A 21293-nucleotide genomic window follows, 5' to 3' on the forward strand; every position below is an offset into this window, starting at 1 on the left:
CCTTTCATGAAATTCTCTCTTTTTCCAAAGATCGCGTCCTTTAAATTTCACGCACTTAGTGGCTGCAGCGGATCCGTCCAAGGATTGTTTCACACTTCAGTTGTTTGACGTCAGTTGCAAACCACCAAAGTGTGAAAGAAACGGATCTGGTGCATGAAATTTAAAGTAACTGATGTCTGGAAGAGAGAGAGAGAAAGAGACACAGAGGGAGAATTTCATGAAAGTAATTTTTTTCCGGGCATGCTCAGTATAAAAAGGCAGATCCGTTGGCAGATTCCATCAATTAACGGTTGGCAACGGATCTGTCGCCCATAGGCATCCATTATAACGCCTGGCGGACAGCGACGGATCCGTTGCTATCCGCTGTTTTAATGCAAACCAAAAACTTTTCATTGTCCGTCCACTCCAGACAGCGGACGCCAAAATTATGATTGATCCGTCAAACGGATGCAACGGGTGACCATCCATCAAAATCAGCCGCTAATGCAAGTCTATGGGAAAAAAGACGGATCCGCCCAAAAAAATGGCGTATCCGTTCTTTTTTAAAAATGACGGATTTTGACTGACATCAACCAACTGAAGTGTGAAACAGGCCTTGGCCTTAAAGCTAACTTTCAGTTTCTTTCCTGTGTCTCCAGAGGTGCCCTACAATGGGAGTGTTTGATGTATTTTGGTTGTTTTGCTCATATTTCACGCTAAAAGTGAAAATGCATCTTGAGATGAGCTGTTAAACGGAGCAATAAAAGAAAGGCTTTTACTTGGGCTTTAAGTGTCTTTCAGTGAGTGTTCATTTTTACGGGAACATGCAGAGCCACTTCACACGCATTATGTCAGGGTTACCTTGATGTAGCGGAGAGTGGCTTTTAGCTTTCATAAGAGCTCATATGTATGAAGGACCCTTCTATTAACCTTCTGTATGGTCCTCTGTCTGGATTATTCTCTATTAAAAGCTCCTGAGGTGTTCTGTGTTTTTTCATACTTCAGTATTAGCAGGAATGTCTCCCTTGGTACTTTCTATATATTGGTCGCAGTTCATCTGCTGCTGGTGTAGACCTGACACTTGTCTGTGGTTGCTGAGCTATTCATTACCAGACTCCACTGAATACATGGCGGCTCTGTGCCTGGCACTGCAGTGATGGGCAGCTTGTGCTCAATGATCAGGAATTAAACACAAATTACAGAGAAGACAACTCTTACCCAGACCAGATTTCCATTCCACAATATACTTTACATAATCGGAGAAACCCACCCTTATTGAAGAAAACTTGCCATTGCAATTTAGATTTTCTTCATTTGGTTTTCAGTTTCCTCCTTGACACATAAGTGAGTCCCACTGCTGTTTAGCCGTTATCTGATGGATCCAGCCATTGTTCTATATGAAAGCCCTGAACTGAGAAAAATAAAATTGGATATGTGCTTATATTTCACATACCCATAAAAGTACAGTATGCAGAGCTATCCTGTTTTTCCATATTCTTCCGATTTTCACAACGAGGTTTTTCGGTCTGGTTCATATTGGATGTTTTATGGTGGAGGTGCTCGGCAAGCGTTGCACAGTACACGACTCTGTCTTAACATCTATAATATAACGCTGTAAGCGTCACTCTGTTCGAAGCCTTTATAGACTGCGCAAGCGCGACGCGCCTGCGCAGTGTGGCTCCAGACAGAATGAGGCATCCAGTGGTGAGGAGTGTGTATGGCGCAGGAGATGGCGGTATGCGTACACACTGCATACCGCCATGTCCGGCACCATACTTACCTGACCGGGAGGAGCGTTGCCGCGTCGCTTCTCTTTGGCCAGAGACCAGGGCAGGAGTGCGGCCGGCAATATGGCGCTGGACGGCGCTTTTGGGCATGTGCATACTCCGGCGCCAGACTCCTCCCCCAGCCTCCAGCAGAACGTGGTGACAGCGCTGGAGCACAGGAAAGAAGGGTGAGTATAAATGTGTTTTTTTTGTTTTTTTTTGGTATGTGTGTAGTTTTAATAGGAGTGATGGGACCATGCATACCAGGATTGGGGGATGAGGGGACCATACATACCAGGATTGGGGGATGAGGGGACCATACATACCAGGATTGGGGGATGAGGGGACCATGCATGCCAGGATTGGGGGATGAGGGGGACCATGCATGCCAGGATTGGGGGATGAGGGGGACCATGCATGCCAGGATTGGGGGATGAGGGGGACCATGCATACCAGGATTGGGGGATGAGGGGGACCATGCATACCAGGATTGGGGGATGAGGGGGACCATGCATACCAGGATTTGGGGATGAGGGGGACCATGCATACCAGGATTTGGGGATGAGGGGGACCATGCATACCAGGATTGGGGGATGAGGGGGACCATGCATACCAGGATTGGGGGGATGAAGGGTACCATGCATACCAGGATCGGGGGATGAGGGGGACCATGCATACCAGGATTGGGGAGATGAAGGGTACCATGCATACCAGGATTGGGGGATGAGAGGACCGTGCATACCCGGGTAGGGGGTGAGGGGGCCATGCATACCAGTCTGGCTCCAGACAGAATGAGGCATCCAGTGGTGCGGAGTGTGTATGGCGCCAGAGATGGCGGTATGTGTACACACTGCATACCGCCATGTCCGGCACCATACTTACCTGACCGGGAGGAGCGTTGCCGCGGCGCTTCTCTTCGGCCAGAGACCGGGGCAGGAGTGCAGCCGGCAATATGGCGCTGGACGGCGCTATGGGCATGCGCGTACTCTGGCGCCAGACTCCTCCCCCAGCCTCCAGCAGAATGTGGTGACAGCGCTGGAGCACAGGAAAGAAGGGTGAGTATAAATGTTTTTTTTGTTTGTTTTTTTTTTTTTGGTATGTGTGTAGTTTTAATAGGAGTGATGGGACCATGGATACCAGGATTGGGGGGATGAGGGGACCATACATACCAGGATTGGGGGATGAGGGGACCATACATACCAGGATTGGGGGATGAGGGGACCATACATACCAGGATTGGGGGATGAGGGGACCATACATACCAGGATTGGGGGATGAGGGGGACCATGCATACCAGGATTGGGGGGATGAAGGGGACCATGCATACCAGGATTGGGGGGATGAAGGGAACCATGCATACCAGGATTGGGGGATGAGAGGACCGTGCATACCCGGGTAGGGGGTGAGGGGGCCATGCATACCAGGATTGGGGGTGAGGGGGCAATGCATACCAGGATTGGGGGTGAGGGGGCCATGCATACTAGGATAGGGGGTGAGGGGACCATGCATACCAGGATAGGGATGAGAGAGTACCAGCCATACCAGGATTGGGGGGTGAGGGGACCATGCATACCAGGATGAAGAATGGGGTGCCATGCATACCAAGATTGGGGGGGGGGGTGAGGGTACCATGCATACCAGGATAGGAATGAGGGGTTCCATGCATACCAGGATAGGAGGGTGGCAGCACATACCAGGATGAGAGACCATATACCAATAAAAATGCTCGCCACCCGGGCGTAGAACGGGTTCATAGCTAGTCATGGTATAACACTAAAATTATATAGTGTTCACAGATCAATATTGAGGACACTAAGCTGCAAATTCCCTTCAGAAACATAAGGCCTTATGCAACTTACTTAATCTGTGAACCCATGTAATGTGTATAAGAGCCTCCTGACTATCCCAATGGATAAGGGTATCTAATATTTTAAAAATGTCGGATAAGTCGCAAGTAGCTGCTTTTTTTCCCCCAATTTGGGCACATGAATGCTCTACTGAGTGTGCATGTTTTTTGGGGATTATGGTTACCGGTAGAGCTATGTGATAAATCCTGACTATCTGCAGGTACCACCTTTTGTTCAGAACTAGGTTAACGGTACAGCGATTGGTTTACATTGGACATTTTCAGAAAAGCCTTCTTCACCCTAAACACTAGTAGGCTGTAATGGGTTTTTCATGCCCATGTATTAACTTTTTGCAGGCGCTCTTAAAAGGGTTGTCACGCTGGGTGAGGGAGAAGCTAGGTGCACAACAATGGGGAAGAGGGAGGGGGAGCCCAAACACTAGGAAAGGGGGAAGTGGAGACCTCTAGGCAGATATAACACCCTGTCTACCCTAAATAGGTTCCGCACCTATCGCTGAGCAGGGGCCTAATCCCTGACTGGCCCTTGCCATACACCCTGGAAAGGGAGAGGATGGGGTCAATGCTGGTCAGTCCCCACTACCACTAAAATCAAAGCAGGGAGACAAACGAGGGAATACACTTGGCTTACGACAACACGAGAGCTCATACCAGCAATCCTCCAAGAGTCTCCAAGAACATGGCCTGCTCCCTGCTAGTATCCCTGCAGTAAACGGGCTATAATCAGTAGGCTGGTGTGACAGCAGCTGCTCTTTACTGCTCATCCTTTCCGCCTGGGACATGTCCGTGTCCAGCTCCGTAGTGTTACTATCAGCCAGTCTCCTAACAATAGCGGTATCTCTGTAGAGAACAGAGGGCTTGCAATGCACCCTCTTCTCAGGCTGGCTGTTACTCAGTTCGGAGCTGAACACTGGTGTGTGACGTATTGTCCAAGACTGGAGGGGGGAGCAGTGAGGAGCAGATTGTGTCACACAAAATTACAAGTGTTATAAAGATAATAAAAGTGCAATGGGCATCTCTACTTTATATTTTGAGGGCAAGGACAGTAAAAAAATTTTTTTCAAAATTGTATCTCCCCGGAGTACCCCTTTAATGATTTTGAGTCCGTGTCTTTAATTGCTCTAGTCAATCGAAAAAAAAATCAGTAAAGGTATTGTGAAGTGGTGTGATCATGAAGTGTGCGCTTCGCCACAAATCTGTAGTCAGATTTGTGGTGTGTGGAATGCCGCCGCTCACCATGTCCGGTATCGCCCTTAGCCCTAAACACTTTGTTGGAGGAAGGTGAAAATGGCGAGTCACAGCTTTTTATGGCATTTTTCTGCTGTAAACGTTTTTGAATCAGTGTCCTGATTGCTATTAATTTTAAGAACATGAACAATCATGGATTACCATGTTTACAATCCTGTTGCCTGCTGATTTTGAAAGAAACTGGTCTTGGTATGTAGGAGTTCAGCTTACAGTTGCAGACCATCAAGTGGATAGTAGAGATGAGCAACTTTGCCTTTTTTCGGGTCGAGTTTTGTTTCATGAAACCAAACTTTCGCAAAAGTCGGGTCGAACAAAATCGGCCGACTATATTGAAAAGTCGGAGGCCGACTGAAACACGAAACCCAATGCAAGTCAATGGGGAAGCAAAGTCGGCAGGGAGTGGAAGACAGTAAACACACCTACAGTGCCCATTTCAATGCCAAAAACATCAATTCTTATAACTGAAGCTTGTCAACCTTAATTTACTTCCTAATAATAGTTACGCATTGACAACTGGGGGTTATTTGGCTAAAGTTGTGGGGGGGATGGGCTGGCTCCAGGTTTTCGTGTGCCCTGGGCCAGAGAGTATCAGTGCTCCCCTTTAACACATACCACAACTCATTATGCTCCGATACACCACAGAAATATAGGTGTAGTACAATGACAAATACTTCACTGCTTACATGACATGACTGATCTGTTTTAAATTGTACAATAGCTCAAAAATAGGACAGTATATTACTCCATACAGTGTTATGGCCACCACATTGTGCGCCATACAGAATAATGAGCCCCATATATTTCTCTATACCAAATAATTAGTCGCATATAATGTTCCATACAGTATCTGATGAGCTCCACATAATGCTCCATATATAATGGGCCCCATTTGTAATGCTCCAGTGTATAATGTTCCCCTTAGATGCTGCTCCAGTGTCTGATCTGCCCCATTTACATTGCTCCAGTACATGATGGGCCTCATGGATTCATGGATGATGCTCCAGTGTATGATGGGCTCCAATAATGCTCCATATATAATGGGCCCCATTTGTAATGCTCCAGTGTATAATGGGCCCCTTAGATGCTGCTCCAGTTTCTGATCTGCCCCATTTACAATGCTCCAGTACATGATGGGCCTCATGGATGATGCTCCAGTGTATCATGGGCCCTTATAGTGTTCCATATATAATGGGCCCCATTTGTAATGCTCCAGTGTATAATGGGCCCCTTAAATGCTGCTCCAGTGTCTGATCTGCCCCATTTACATTGCTCCAGTACATGATGGGCCCTATTTTTAATTAACCCAGGCATGGTATGTGAAAAGAGCTCCATGGAGTAATCTGAGGTGTGTGCTTCCACTTCCTTCACTTTTGGTGTGGGTGAAGGACACAAGGAAAGGGGTTGCTCCTGACCAGAAGCCTGCAGTTACGACTCAGTGCTTGCATTTTTTACAACTTTAGAAGAGGAGGCGATAGAGCTGGAGGCTGTTTCAGCAAAGTAAGCCACAAACAGTTCCTGATACTCAAGCTTTAAAAGCAGTCTACCTTCTCCCAGAAAAGGGAGCCTTACAGGCCTTCCAGAGCTACACCATGACGCTGGCTCAACACCTCCTGCCTTAGCTGCTATTGTGTTTTTGGCACTACCAGCAGATGCACCACCATCAGTACCAGGTGGCCCTCCATGCCCACATCCGCGTTCTCTTCCACCATACTTCCTCATGTTTTTGAAAAGGGACCCAAAATACCAGCAGATATATGGTACTGTATCAGAAGCATACAGCTCTATACAGTCTATGGATAACAGTAAATCTCCGTATATATTTCATGAGGCATACACCAGGGCTGTGGAGTCGGTAAGCCAAACCCGTGACTCCGACTCCTCAATTTCCCTTCCACCGACTCAGACTCCAACATATATTGCTTATATTTAAGTGAAAAATTTATTGTAGTACAATGTGAACATCAAACATTTAATTATTTTTATGATACAATAATCAAGACATTTAGATAGAACATTATATATATTCATCGGAATACAACTTTAGAACACAAAAAACTAATAAAGTGTAAATATGTAATACACTATGTAATATCGATTACATATATACAGTATGTGTGTGTGTATGTATATATATATATATGTGTGTGTATGTATGTATGTGTGTGTATATATATATATATATATATATATATTCACTATGTAATAAACTATGTAAGTGGCAAAAAACAGTTTTCAACAAAAACATACTAAATAACATTTGTGCAGTCTAGAATTTGTTCTAAGAAATAGAATTACCTCCATCAGATCCTCCTTCGTAGATGACCTAAAATCTGACCTAATAATTTTAAGGCCAGAGAACAACCTCTCTACACTAACTTGGGTTGGAGGCAAAGCCGTAACCACATGGGCAACATCTCTATCAATTTCCAGGTGTAAAGGAATTGCCTCATGCACAGTCAGTTTTGATGAACGGTTGAATTTTTCTTTTTCTTTGAGAGCAAGTGAAACATTATGCTGAAATATGGTCAATCTGCTTGCTATAGGAGACGGAGTGAAATCTTTTTCCTTGCAGCAACGCTTTGCCTGCTCCACATCATCCAAATACTTGTCAAAGTCAAACTCCTCATCTGATGAGGATGAAGATATGGCAGCAGTAGCACTGTCAGGACCCAAGTCCTCTTGCGCCTGGCTGTCCTCCTGTAGGCCACTCATCCTTTACCGGCTACCTCATTCAGAGCTTCTTTTTCCTTTAGTAAGCTGTTGATCATCAAGCAATATACGATGACTTGGGTCCACATAAACAGCTGCCAGAAAAATTTTATTTTCCAATAGCTGTGTCTCTCTCCGTTTCATTGAAGCAGAAATGCCATCTGCGATTACATCTCCTCTTTGGGACAGGCAAAATAGCAAGTTCTTCCACTCCCTTATGAAAACGCCAAGAGTTAAATCCTCAGCTTGTAATTTTTTAGTCACGGTAAATAGGTGTGATTAAACAATTCCTTCAATTCAGCCACCTGTATCCATTGACCTTCATTTAGGGTTACCTGAGGGTTCGCCATGTCTATAAGAAACGGTTTTAGCCAGGATCAAAACTGGGGGGGGGGCAAGTCCGATGAAGAGGAGGAAAAAACCGAGGCACTTTTCTGGTAACCTATGTGTCATCAGGGGAAGGTGGGACAAAATCCTTTGAAACCCATGCATGGTTCATTTTAATGAAGGTTAGATCATCAACATTTTGGGTCGACAGACGGGTCCTTTTTTCTGTCAGGATTGATCCAGCAGCACTGAAGACTCTTTCAGATAACATTCTAGCAGCAGGGCAAGCGAGCTCCTGTAAGGCATATTGTGCCAATTCAGGCCAGGCGTCCAGTTTAGAGGCCCAATAGTCAAAGGGGAATGACCTGTGAGGGAGAACATCGATATGGGAGGAGAAGTAGTTTGTAACCATAGTTGACAACTGCTGCCTCCTGTCACTTTTAATCGATGCAGTATTAGCAGTTGTGTGAGCGGTACTTGAGAAATCATTCCACAACATGGTTATTAAACCTCTGTCTCCAACGCCACTTCTGCTGTGTGCACCACGAACACCTCTTCCATTGTGCCCACTACGGCTCGTGGGAGAACCAGCAATGCTGCTGTGTGCTGGGAAAGCCTCAAACAAACGGTTTACCAGAGTTGCTTGTTTGTTTGCCAATATTATCTCTAGGTTCTCCTGTGGCATGATGTTGTGTAATTTGCCTTTGTAGCGTGGATCGAGGATGCTGGCCAGCCAGTAGTCGTCATGCCTCATCATTTTGGCAATGCGGGGGTCCCTTTTTAGGATCCGCAAGGCATAATCGCACATGTGGGCCAATGTTCCAGGTGTCAATGATGCACTGTCTGTGGTGGGTGGAGGAGCAGTTTCTGGCAAATCCACATCCCTACAGTCACGCATAAACACTGTCTCTGACCTTGGAACGCCAACATTTTCTCTTGCCCCCTGAGAAACATCCTCCTGCCCAAAATAATCATCCCCCTCATCCTCCTCTTCTTCCTCCACCTCGTCCAGGACAGTTCCTTGACCAGACAATGGCTGACTGTCATCAAGGCTTCTCTCCTCCTTCTCCTCCGCTGCAGACGCCTGATCCTTAATATGCGTCAAACTTTACATGAGCAGACGCATAAGTGGGATGCTCATGCTTATGATGGCGTCGTCTGCGCTTACCAGCTGTGTGCATTCCTCAAAACACTGAAGGACTTTACAGAGGTCTTTCATCTTTGACCACTGCACACCCGACAATTCCATGTCTTCCCTCAAACTGCCTACCCGTGTATCCTCCCACAAATGCATTACAGGCTGCCTCTATTCGCACAGCCTCTCAACCATGTGCAGGGTGGAGTTCCACATTGTTGCAATGTCTATGATTAGGCGGTGCTTGGGGAGGTGGAGCAATCGCTGCAGCTTCTGCGTACGACTGGAGTGTATGGCCGAGCGACGGATGTGCGAGCACAGTCTACGCACCTTATGGAGCAGGGATGTTAACTCCGGATAATTAAGGAAGCACTGCACCACCAGGTTCAAATTGTGAGCCAGGCAAGGTATGTGTGTGTTTTGCGCGGGCTATGGCTGCCACAAAATTACGACTATTATCACTGACTACCTTGCCGGGCTCAAGATGTAGACTGCCCAGCCATGACTCAGTTTGTCGCTGCAAGTAGTCGGCCAGTACCTCCGCGGTGTCTGTTGTCGCCCAAAGACATCATCTTTAACACAGCCTGCTGATGCTTACCACTAGCTGTTTGACAGTGGGGCACCTCGTGTGCAACACTGCCAGCTGCGGATGTAGTGCTCGTGCGACTGCGCTCTGTGGACAAGCTTTCGCTGTTAGACGAGGAGGAGCGAGTGCCTACAGCCAACTGTTTCCTATACCGTGGGCTAGGCAGCACTGTTCCACCGCCGCTGTCCCCAGTGGAGCCTGCATCCACCACATTAACCCAGTGCGCAGTGATGGACCCGTAACGGCCCTGGCCATGCCTACTGGTCCATGCATCTGCCGTGTGCGCCAAAATGCAACATGCTGCGTTCGGCGCACACTGGCGCACCTTCAAAAGTGCGCAGCGCACGCTAAAATCCTACTAGCGCACGGCCAGCGCACGGTCTGCGCACCCTATGCTAAAGATATGGTGCGCGGATCGCAAGCGTCCATGTGCGCTAGTAGGCGCCGATGACCAGATGGGGCGGGCAGGGAGCCAGGAGGGGGCGGGGCTTAGCGGCGCCGTGCGCTGCAGGAAATAAACGCTAGTGTGAAACTAGCCTTAGCTGCTATTGTGCTTTTGCCAGAACCAGCCGATGCACCACCACCATCAGTACCAGCTGTGCCCCCCTGCCCACGTCCGCGGCCTCTTTCACCATACTTCCTCATGTTTGGGAAAATATACCAAAAATACCAGCAGAGAGATGGTACTGTATGAGGAGCGTCCAGCTGTGTAAGGTGTATTAAACAAATTAAATCAATGTATATATTATGTTAGTCACAGACGCTCTCGCAGTATGTATTGGACCGTAATCCAACAAGCAGATATACGGAACTGTATCAGAAGTGTACAGCTGTATACGATTTTTGTGCAACTAACAATCTCCGTATATGTATTTACGGAGTGTCACACACACGCTGACTAGGTATAAAAGTGACTGTAATGCGAACGGCAGATATACAATACTGTTGGAGAATCGGACAGCTCTATACGATGTGTGTAAGGAAAATTGTCAAGCTCCGTGTATTTGTATACGGACTGACACACGCTGTCTGTGTCTAGTTTTGATCGTAATCTAACAGCAGATATACGAAACTGTTTGAATAATGTACACGACTCTAAGGTGTAGGTCTGGAAAAACGGACAAACTCCTTGGCTTTTTCTTCCAGAGTCACACCCAGATAGCTTCTATTTGTCCGTGATACCAGCCGGTACACGGTAGTGTGTGAGGCGCGTACAACGCTAGACGGTGTGTGAAAAAATGAACGCTCAGTAACTCACCAGGACAAAATAATAAAATTTGGAGTGCTTTGAAAAAAGCAGTTTGCACAGCAGAGTGCACACAGCAATGCAGCTAGCAGGTAGCCTTAAAAGGCAGCCTAATCACCACCAGCGCTGCTGCACACAACAAAAATCCTCCCCTTTCACTGCACACTAACTGTACAGTGAAAAGCGCTATCAGCAGAAGCAGTTTTTTTTTTTTCTTCTTCTTCCCTGCCTAACACTCTCCCTGTTCAGAATCAGCAGCAGCACCTCTCCCTATTGTAAGATCGGCATAAGATGGCGGTCACAGCCTTTTATACCCCACTGTGACGCCACACAAATCCAGCCAATCACTTTAATGCCCTTCTCTAAGATGGTGCTGGCCGCTGCGCATGTCATCGCGTTGCCCACAGTGTGCGTCCTCCATCATTGGGTGAGAAAAGGCGCTGAAAGCATCATTTGAAACGCGACCATGGCGCGCTGATCATGGCTGACCTCACGCTAGGGTTGGGTTTCAATCGGCGAAACCCGACTTTGGCGAAAGTCGGCGACTTTTGAATCTGACCGACCTGTTTCACTCAACTCTAGTGGATAGAGTAAAGAAAACTGCACATCCCAATTCAGTGTAAAAAAAAAAATAAAATCCAAATTTTATTCCATCTTGAGTTTAAAAAAAAAAAGAAGAAAATCCAGCATGTCTTATTGAGTATATTCCATAAAAAACAGCTGCCCTTATTACCATAATTCGCTATGACTAAGGGTGTCTATAAGCCAAAAACTCGTCAGATTTTTTCTGTGAAACATACGCAATAATATGGCATGCTGGGTTTTTTTTTAATAGAGATGGAATAAAATTTGGATGAGCAGTTTTTTTTTACTTTTTCCATTAATTTTAAGAACCCCTTGCTACAGTTCAAGCATGTGCTAGTAACATGGTGACATATTTTGCAACTTTCTATCATACTAGATAAACTATTTTATATTTGTATGTGTTTATTTTTCTTCATAGAATAAGGAAAAAATTGCATCATATGCTCGGACTCCAAAATTGGACAGGACTGAAGGTGGGAAAGATATCAAAGAGAAGTCATCTATGAAAAGGAAACTACCCTTTACGATTAGTCCGCCTAGAGAAGAAGAGAGGGAATCGGACACAGGTAATGTGGATAGCCAGAAATAAATGATCTTTGTTTTAGGCAAGTCTGTCCTCAGGTTACCTTGCAGTGTTATCCACTTAATGTGAGTGTTCAGCCTTAAATGGTTAGTCCCATGTTCATGAATGAGTGTTGTTGGATAGTGCTTGTATATACAAGCAATTTTACAAATTACTGCCTTTTAAAATATTTGCAATTACGTGAATATCATTGCACTCCGAGAAGGTGGTGCACTAAATAAGTTCCTACCCCTATAGTAGATCCGAAGATCTAGGCATTTTGTAGTTACATTGAGGAGAGATTTATTAGTAATCCATTATGCATGTTTATTATACATACAAAGTTGCGGTTAATAACTTATACCTTGTTCAGATAGGCGGATTGCACTTAGGAGACGCGCTAGTGATAAGGTGGTATGACTACAGTGGTGAGGCGCTGTGTACACCGTTATTGAACAAAACTTATGTATAATAAACATTCACATTGGATTGCTTATAAATATCACCTCAATTTAACTACAGAGTGCTTAGTCCTTCAGTTATTGAGGGATTAACACTTTTTTGTTTACAGCGTGCTGCCTTAGAGACATGACCACTGCTAGACAGCAGAACATGCAGCACTTACAAGCTCTCTTACTGAGCTTGTAAGCACTGTTTTGAAGCTTCCAGGATGGAGGGAGAGACAGTCAGCTTCGTAGACAGCTAGCTGTAAACAAGTGCTTAGATCTTAGGAACTGGGTCCAGATGTTAATATAGTATAGCCATATATTGCAAAAGGACTTGTTTTTACAAGTACTAGCCAACAGTATCTATGTCAATGTGAATAACCCTTTAAAGAGGACTTGTCACTTTCTCAAAGAAATATAGCTATGTACCTTTGTGAAAAGTCTTTTCTTTGTGTCGCTCCATTGCATAAATATTCACATTTGTTGGTTTTGGAACTCAGTATGGGAAATCTCATGTCCCCAGAGAAGGCTCTGAAGAATTGCTCTGCAACCAGAGATTTCCAGTGTTGAGCTCCAAAAGTAGCAAATTTGAATATCTCTGCAATGGTGTAACGCAGCACTAAAATGAAGTGTTTCTGAATTGAGAAGCTTGAGGGATTTTTATTTAAAGCAGTTGCTAGTCCAAATTGATATTCTGCAGACACCGTGTGACTGCAGGCTTATGAATCCACCCCCGGAGCACGTACTTTGAGCTGCGGGGAGTCGCCGGTTTTCGAGCCGGGACTGGAGGGTATATATGATACATGATCCCGTCCAGTTGGTGCAGCCTCGCTGTATACACTTGTATGGAACGAGGCCACGCTCATTGAACGGTCACATCACTAATTGGCTCAGAAACTGCTGAATCTCTGCAGTGTACAGTTGATTAACCCCTTCTAACCTGTGACACAGCGTATGCGTCATGAAAGTCTGTGCCAATCCGACCCATGACGCATATGCTGTGTCATGACTTCAAAGCCCCCCTGCGGGTCGGGTGACTGGGGTCACTGAAAGGTCACCCGACCCACAGATGCAGGGGGCATTGTACTTCACCCCGGGGGGTGGCTTAGCCCCCACGTGGCTACGATCGCTCTGATTGGCTGTTGAAAGTGAAACAGCCAATCAGAGCGATAATAATATTTCATCAATGAAATTTGATGAAATATTACAATCCAGCCATTGCCGATGCTGCAGTAGCATCGGACATGGCAGGAGACGCTAATCTGCCCCCCCCACACCGGCTGGCGGAGGCGATCGGCTACGGACTGACGGCAGCGATTGGCCAATCTGCTCCCGCTCCCCCCGCAGTCCAATCACCCCACCTCACCTCACCATCTTGGAAAATGGCGGGCGCATGCACAGTGCGATTGTAATATTTCACCATTGAAATTTGGTGAAATATTGCAATCAAGCCATGGCCGATGCTGCAATAGCATCGACCATGGCTGCAGACACCAATGAGACCCCCCCACTGACTGACGGCACCGACCGGCCACCGACTAACGGTAGCGATCGGTCGCCGCAGTCATCGGCTCCCCTCCCCCTTCCCTCCGCTCCCCCCAGCCTTCCGATCCCCTCACCCTCCCCGGTACCTCCTGTCCCGCATCATGGGCGCCCGCCGGATTCTGCCGGCTGCAGATTCTTTCATTTATTTTGATCACTGTGATAAACTCTCACAGTGATCAAAATAAAAAAAGTAAGTAACCCCCCCCCCTGTTTATCACCCCCATAGGTAGGGACAAATAATAAAATAAAGAAAATATTTTTATTTTTCCATTAGGGTTAGAATTCGGGTTAGAATTAGGGTTAGGGTTGGAACTAGGGTTAGAGTTGGAATTAGGGTTAAGATTGGGGTTAGGGGTGGTTTGGGATTAGGGTTATGCTTGTGGTTAGGGGTGTGTTGGGGTTAGGGTTATCATTAGGGTTGGGGGGGGTGTTGGGGTTAGGGTTGGAGTTAGAATTGAGGGGTTTCCACTGTTTAGGCACATCAGGGGGTCTCCAAACACGACATGGCGCCACCATTTATTCCAGCCAATTTTGCGTTCAAAAAGTCAAACAGTGCTCCCTCCATTCCGAGCCCCGACGTGTGCCCAAACAGTGGTTTACCCCCACATATGTGGTATCAGCGTACTCCGGAAAAATTGCGCAACAACTTTCGGGGTCTAATTTCTCCTGTTACCCTTGGGGAAAATAAAAAAGTTGGGGGCTAAAATAATTATTTTTGTGGAAAAAAAAAGATTTTTTATTTTCATGGCTCTGCGTTATAAACTTCTGTGAAGCACTTGGGGGTTCAAAGTGCTCACCACACATCTAGATAAGTTCTTTGGGCTGTCTAGTTTCCAAAATGGGGTCACTTGTGGAGGGTTTCCACTGTTTAGGCACATCAGGGGCTCTGCAAACGTAACATGACACCCTCAGACCATTCCATCAAGTCAGCATTTGAAAATGTCACTACTTCCCTTCCGAGCCCCGATGTGTGCCCAAACAGTGGTTTACCCCCACATGTGGGGTACCAGCGTACTCGGGACAAACTGGACAACAACTTTTGGGGTCAAATTTCTCCTGTTACCCTTGTGAAAATAAAAAATTGTGGGCTAGTAAATCATTTTTTGAGGGGAAAAAAATTATTTTCACAGCTCTGCGTTATAAACTTCTGTGAAGCACCTGGGGGTCCAAAGTGCTCACTATGTATCTAGATAAGTTCCTTAGGGGGTCTAGTTTCCAAAATGGGGTCACTTGTGGGGGAGCTCCAAAGTTTAGGCACACGGGCTCTCCAAACACGACATGGTGTCCGCTAACGATTGGAGCTAATTTTCCGTTCAAAAAGTCAAATGGTGCTCCTTTTCTTCCGGGCCCTGCCGTGCGCCCAAACAGTGGTTTAGGACCACATATTAGGTATCGGTGTACTCAAGAGAAATTGCCCAACAAATTTTAGGATCCATTTTACCCTGTTGCCCATGTGAAAATGAAAAAACTGAGGCTAAAATGAAAATTTTTGTGAAAAAAAAGTACCTTTTTTTTTTTTTTTAACGAATCAATTTGTGAAGCACCTGGGGATTCAAAGTACTCACTATGCATCCAGGTAAGTTCCTTGGAGGGTCTAGTTTCCAAAATGGGGTCACTTGTGGGGGAGCTCCAATGTTTAGGCACACAGGGGCTCTCCAAACACGACATGGTGTCCGCTAAATATTCCAGCATATTTTCCATTCAAAAAGCCAAATGGCGCTCCTTCCCTTCTGAGCTCTGCCGTGCGCCCAAACAGTGGTTTATGACCACATATGAGGTATCGGTGTACTCAGGAGAAATTGCGCAACAAATTTTAGGATCCTTTTACCCATGTAAAAATGAAAAAATTGATGCTAAAAGAAAATATTTTGTTGGAAAAATTAAAATGTCAATTTATTCCTTCCACTTTGCGTTAGTTCCTGTGAAGCACCTGAAGGGTTAATAATCTTCTTGAATGTGGTTTTGAGTAGCTTGAGGGGTGCAGTTTTTAGAATGGTGTCACTTTTGGGTATTTTCTGCCATATAGACCCCTCAAAGTGGCTTCAAATGTGAGATGGTGCCTAAAAAAAATGGTTTTGTAAATGTTGTTCTAAAAATGAGAAATCTCTGGTCAACTTTTAACCCTTATAACTTCCTAACAAAAAAATGTTTCCAAAATTGTGCTGATGTAAAGTAGACATGTGGGAAATGTTGTTTAGTAACTATTTTGTGTCACATAACTCTCTGGTTTAACAGAATAAAAATTTGAAAATTGCGAAATTTTCGCCAAATTTCCAGGTTTTTTTCACAAATAAATGCAAAAATTATCGACCTAAATTTACCACTAACATGAAGCCCAATATGTCACGAATAAACATTCTCAGAATCGCTAGGATGCGTTGAAACGTTCCTAAGTTATTACCTCATAAAGGGACACTGGTCAGAATCGCAAAAAATGGCCAGGTCATTAAGGTCAAAATAGGCTGGGTCATGAAGGGGTTAAGTTAACTCAAGTGTGTATATATATATATATGTGTGTGTATATGTGTGTGTGTGTGTGTGTGTGTGTGTGTGTGTGTGTATATATATATATATATATATATATGAGATAGATAGATAGCGCGGAGGGGTGCGATGTTGGATGCTGTTCTAGGGGAACGGTGCGACAGACTAGACAGACCGGTTATAGCAAGTTAATTCTCCTGGTGTCTTACTGTGGAGCAGATGTTACTTATTTGTGTTGATAGCTATTGCCTGACAATGAGGTGGTAGCGGCATCTGTGCCTTTTCCTAAAATTAGACCATGTCAGTTGTATGAAGGGAGGTCCTAATCTCTAGTAATGTGCAGGTGTGGAGAGTAACAAACTGCACATCTAGAAACATTCAGGGTTACACAGCTGCTATTGTGTGCTTGCAAGGATGTGAAGCGTTGCATTGTGTGCTTTCATGGTTACGCCTCACTGCCTGTTATATATAAATCTAATATTGCTTATTTTATGAAAAAAAGTGAAATGTCTCATGCATAATACGCCTACTGGAGGTGGACACACGGATGTAGTAGACTGCGTCTGGATGTCAGCCTCCAGTTTGTGTATACTTCTGAAAATGATGCACGTCAGAGCACATGTTCGCTCTGTCGGCGCACGCGTCCTAATCCCGTTTTGCAGGGGGTTCAGATGCAATCACTGAAGAGACCCGTGAATGTGCAGAGAATCCCAGAGTGAAAGCGCCCTTAGTATTGTACCAAGATTTATGTTGCTGACTGTATGTGACCTAGCAAGCCGTATGGAAATTTTGACATTAGCACCCACTGTCCTGTTGGCCTCTCTTTTGATTTATGAGTCCTATCAACTTTTTCCCAGTAATGGCATGAAGGATAATGCTCTTTCATCTTGTTTCCATCATTCAAAAAAGAGTAAAGCTTCCTCCCAAATAGATGCTAGAACAACAGGTGTCCTGTGTATTATGCTGTCCTCTTTACACGTTTCCTTCTTTCCTGTGTCTTTTTAACCTTGTAGATTCAGAAGCAGGACACACAAGTGAGAACTGGGGCGAGCGGTTAACTCCTCCTTACAGCACATTTTCAGGTAAACTTGTGTATATCTTCTCGACATGTTGGTATTTTTCTTATTTTTTTTATTTTTTCTCTTGGCGATAAATCACATTTAAAGTAAGATTTGGTATTTATTTTGTTTCCAGGAAGTCCCAATTATCTGCTCAATGTCCAAGGCTAAGTGCCCACGTTGCAGAAATGCTGTGGAAAAGTTTTCCCACAAAACAGAAGCGTTTTTAGCTTGCAGAATGCTTGCACTTTCCAAGCTTTCTCACCTTCTGACGGCCCCCGATCTCCTCAGCGGCGCTCCTGGTACGTTCCGTTCCCAGGAATGCTTTGCGAGAAGGGCCTGAGATGACGTCACGCTCGCGAGACCGCGACGTCCTCTCAGGTGATTCGCGCAATGCATCCCTGGGACCGGAAGATACTGGCAGCGTGGCTGACAGGCGGGAGACCTCGGGGGGCCATCAGAAGGTGAGTATATCACTATTTTTTATATTCTCTTTTTTACATGATTATGGTACCCAGGGCATGGAGGAGAGTCATATTTATGACGGACGTGGACGGATCCGTCGCCCATAGGCATCCATTCTACGAGACGGACAGCGACGGATCTGTCACCGTCCACCTTTTTGACGCAGACGAAAAACGTTCCTATTGATGTCTTTTCTGCCAGACGGACCCCAATTTTATGACGGATCCGCCGCACGACCAACGCAACGGAAGGCCATCCGTCACAATCCGCCGCCAATACAAGTCTGTGGAGAAAAAAAACAGATCTACAAGGCAAATCCATCAGATTCGTTTTTTTTCCCCAAACGGCGTATTGTGACTAATGCCTGAAAACGGAAGTGTGAAACAGGCCTAACCCAGCTGATGTTAATGGCCTACAAGCCCTGGACTGAATTATAGGATTGACTTTTCCCAGCCAGTTTCTTTTAGTCACTCAAAACACACAGGCCCAACAGCCAATCATATTAAACCCGCTTGGTAACCTAGTGTTACTAGTGTAGCTTACATTACTGACACATTTTTAAATTTTGAATGTTTAGTCCTTCTAGGAGACTTGAATCTGTGATCATTTTTACTATATACAGTGTTTTTTCCCGGAAAATAAGACAAGGTCTTATATTTTTTTTGCTACAAAAGATGGGGGTAGGGCTTATTTTCAGTGGGTGTCTTATTTTATTCCATGGACTATGTCTTCTCACTGTGTGTGTGTGTGGGTGTGTGTGTCGCTAGACAGAGGAATGAATGTATTTAGTATGTAAACAGCGTAACAATAAAAACATGCAGTAGTCATAACTTTAACTGCACATCTCATTGTACTGATAAAGTGAATGCTATGCATGTGCAATGGATGCGTTGAACTGTCGTAAACAGCATCAACAAAATATGAACAAGAGTAAAGGGGGGAGGGTGTGACCAAATGGTGTTCAGAAGTGTGAATATACATGCTGTTTGCTCTCGCATTCGTACCTTTCCTATAGTCAATAATATGTACTAAAGAGAATCTGTCACCAGGTTTTTGCCACCTAATATGAGAGCAACATAATCATAACATAGAATGTTAGAGTTGGAAGGGACCTCATGGTCATCGTGTCCAACCCCCCTGCTCAGTGCAGCGCAGGATTCACTAAACCATCTCAGACAGATGTCTATCCAGCCTCTGGTTGAAGACTTCCATTGAAGGAGAACTCACCACCTCTCATGGCAGCCTGTTCCACTCATTGATCACCCTCACTGTCAAAAAGTTTTTATAATATCTAATCTGTATCTTCTCCCTTTCAGTTTCATTCCATTGCGTCTCGTGTTTCCATGTGCAAATGATAATGATGATCCCACTACACTGTGAATCCCTTCAGATATTTGTAGGCAGCTATTAAGCCTCCTCTTAGCCTTCTTATTTTGCAAGCTAAACATTCCCAGATCCTTTAACCGTTCCTCATAGGACATACTTTGCAGTCGACTCACCATCCTGGTAGCTCTTCTCTGGACTTCTCCATACTTTGCAGTCGACTCACCATCCTGGTAGCTCTTCTCTGGGCTTCTCCAGTTTTTAAATGTATCTTTATTTTAGATGTGTTGCCCAGAACTGGACACAGTATTTGAGATGAGGCCTGACCAAGGAGGAGTTGAGGGGGATACTTCATGTGATCTAGACTCTATGCTTCTCTTGATACATCCCAGAACTACTTTTTTTTTCTGCTGCCTCACACTGTTGATTCATGTGTACTGTGATCTATTTGTAGTCTTTTTCACACGTGCTGTTGCTTAGTTCTATTCCTCCCATTCTGTAGATGTCATTTTCATTTTTCTTGCCCAGATGTAAAATCTTACATTTCTCACTGTTGAATACCATTCTGTTTGTCACTGCCCATTGTTCAAACTTATCTAAATTCTTCCGAAACCTTTCTATGTCTTCTCTAGTGTTAGCTGTCCCTCCTAGCTTTGGATAGTCTGCAAATTTGATCAGTTTACCTTCAGTTATATTGTCTAGATTATTTGTACAAATGTTGAACAACCCTGGGGTCAGGACTGAGTATTGTGGTACCCCACTTGAAACACTTTTCCAATTGGATGTTCAACCATTTATTAACACTCTTTGAGTAGTATCACTGAGTCAGTTATGAATCCACCTAACCGTAGCCTTGTCAATCCCATACTTGTTCATTTTTTAAATAAGGATAGTGTGAGACACTTTATCAAATGCTTTGATGAAGTTGAGATATACTATGTCTACCGCATTTCCCTGATCCACCCAGTCAATGATTCCATCATAGAAGCACATTAGATTAGTCTGGCATGACTTGTTTGCTACAAACCCATGCTAGCTCTGGTTAATTACTGTATTCTTATCCGTGTTTGCATATATGCTATTTAATAATTTGTTCAAATACCTTTCCTGGTATAGAAGTCAGGCTCACTGACCTGTAATTTCCTGACTCCGTCGTCTTTTCTTTTTTGAAGATGGGGACAACATTTGCCTCTCCAATCTTCTGTGGCTTCTCCTGTTTTCCAGGATTTTTCAAAGATTCTGTCTAGTGGTTCTGCAATATCCTCTAACTCTCATTACCCTAGGATTTAATTCATCTGGACAATGAGATTTAAATTCATGTAAATTAGCTCTTTGTTTATAACTAGTGTGGATTCTTTCATTCCTTCAATATCAGTGTGAATATCAGTTGATACGTTTGCTTTCTTAGAGAACACAGATGCAAATTAGGAATTTAAACGTTTGGCCTTTTCAACATCATTTTTGACAATTTCACCCTTTTCATCGTGTAAAAATCCTATAGTCTCTTCGATTTTTCTTTTGCTTTTGACATACCCCCAAATCCTGTTGTACTGGTTTTGGTCTCCCTTGCAAGCTTTACTACATTACTGGTTTCAGTTCTTCTAACGTTGGCCCTGCAAACAGCATTAGATTCTTCTTTAGCTATGCCCTCCTCTTTCCATTTGATATAAATTTTATTTTCCTTTTTAGTAAGTGCTTAAGTTCTGTGTTCATCCACCCTTTTTTTGGGGATTGTTACCGATTGTGCAGTAAGAATTTCATTTATGGGGGAGAAAAAAGGGAGTATATATGTCCTCCTGCAGGGTTTTGCAGTAAGTATACAACAATACTCCCTGCAAGAGGGTGTCCTTAATTTCACAAAAGTGGCAGTGTATATAGGTCACATATATTGATGTAAATGCATAAGCATGTAGTTCTATACAACAACCTGCAAATATGCCCAGAATTTAGGTTGTTAGGTTCAGT

The 21293-nt window shown here is 44.6% G+C and overlaps 1 protein-coding gene across 6 annotated transcripts in view; it reads left to right on the plus strand.

Annotated features, from left to right (window-relative positions):
* ANKRD12 (ankyrin repeat domain 12) overlaps positions 1–21293 on the plus strand; it is a 178687-nt gene that overhangs the window by 95031 nt on the left and 62363 nt on the right. For all 6 annotated transcript variants that reach the window (XM_073550954.1, XM_073550953.1, XM_073550952.1 and 3 more), the window contains 2 exons: positions 11864–12011; positions 17496–17564. In XM_073550954.1, the coding sequence (XP_073407055.1) occupies positions 11864–12011; positions 17496–17564 (217 nt within the window). The remainder of the gene's footprint in view (positions 1–11863; positions 12012–17495; positions 17565–21293) is intronic.

Source organism: Dendrobates tinctorius, unplaced genomic scaffold (genome assembly GCF_039654945.1).
Source record: "Dendrobates tinctorius isolate UK_male_01 unplaced genomic scaffold, ASM3965494v1 ptg000171l, whole genome shotgun sequence".
In the NCBI taxonomy this organism is placed as follows: domain Eukaryota; kingdom Metazoa; phylum Chordata; class Amphibia; order Anura; family Dendrobatidae; genus Dendrobates; species Dendrobates tinctorius.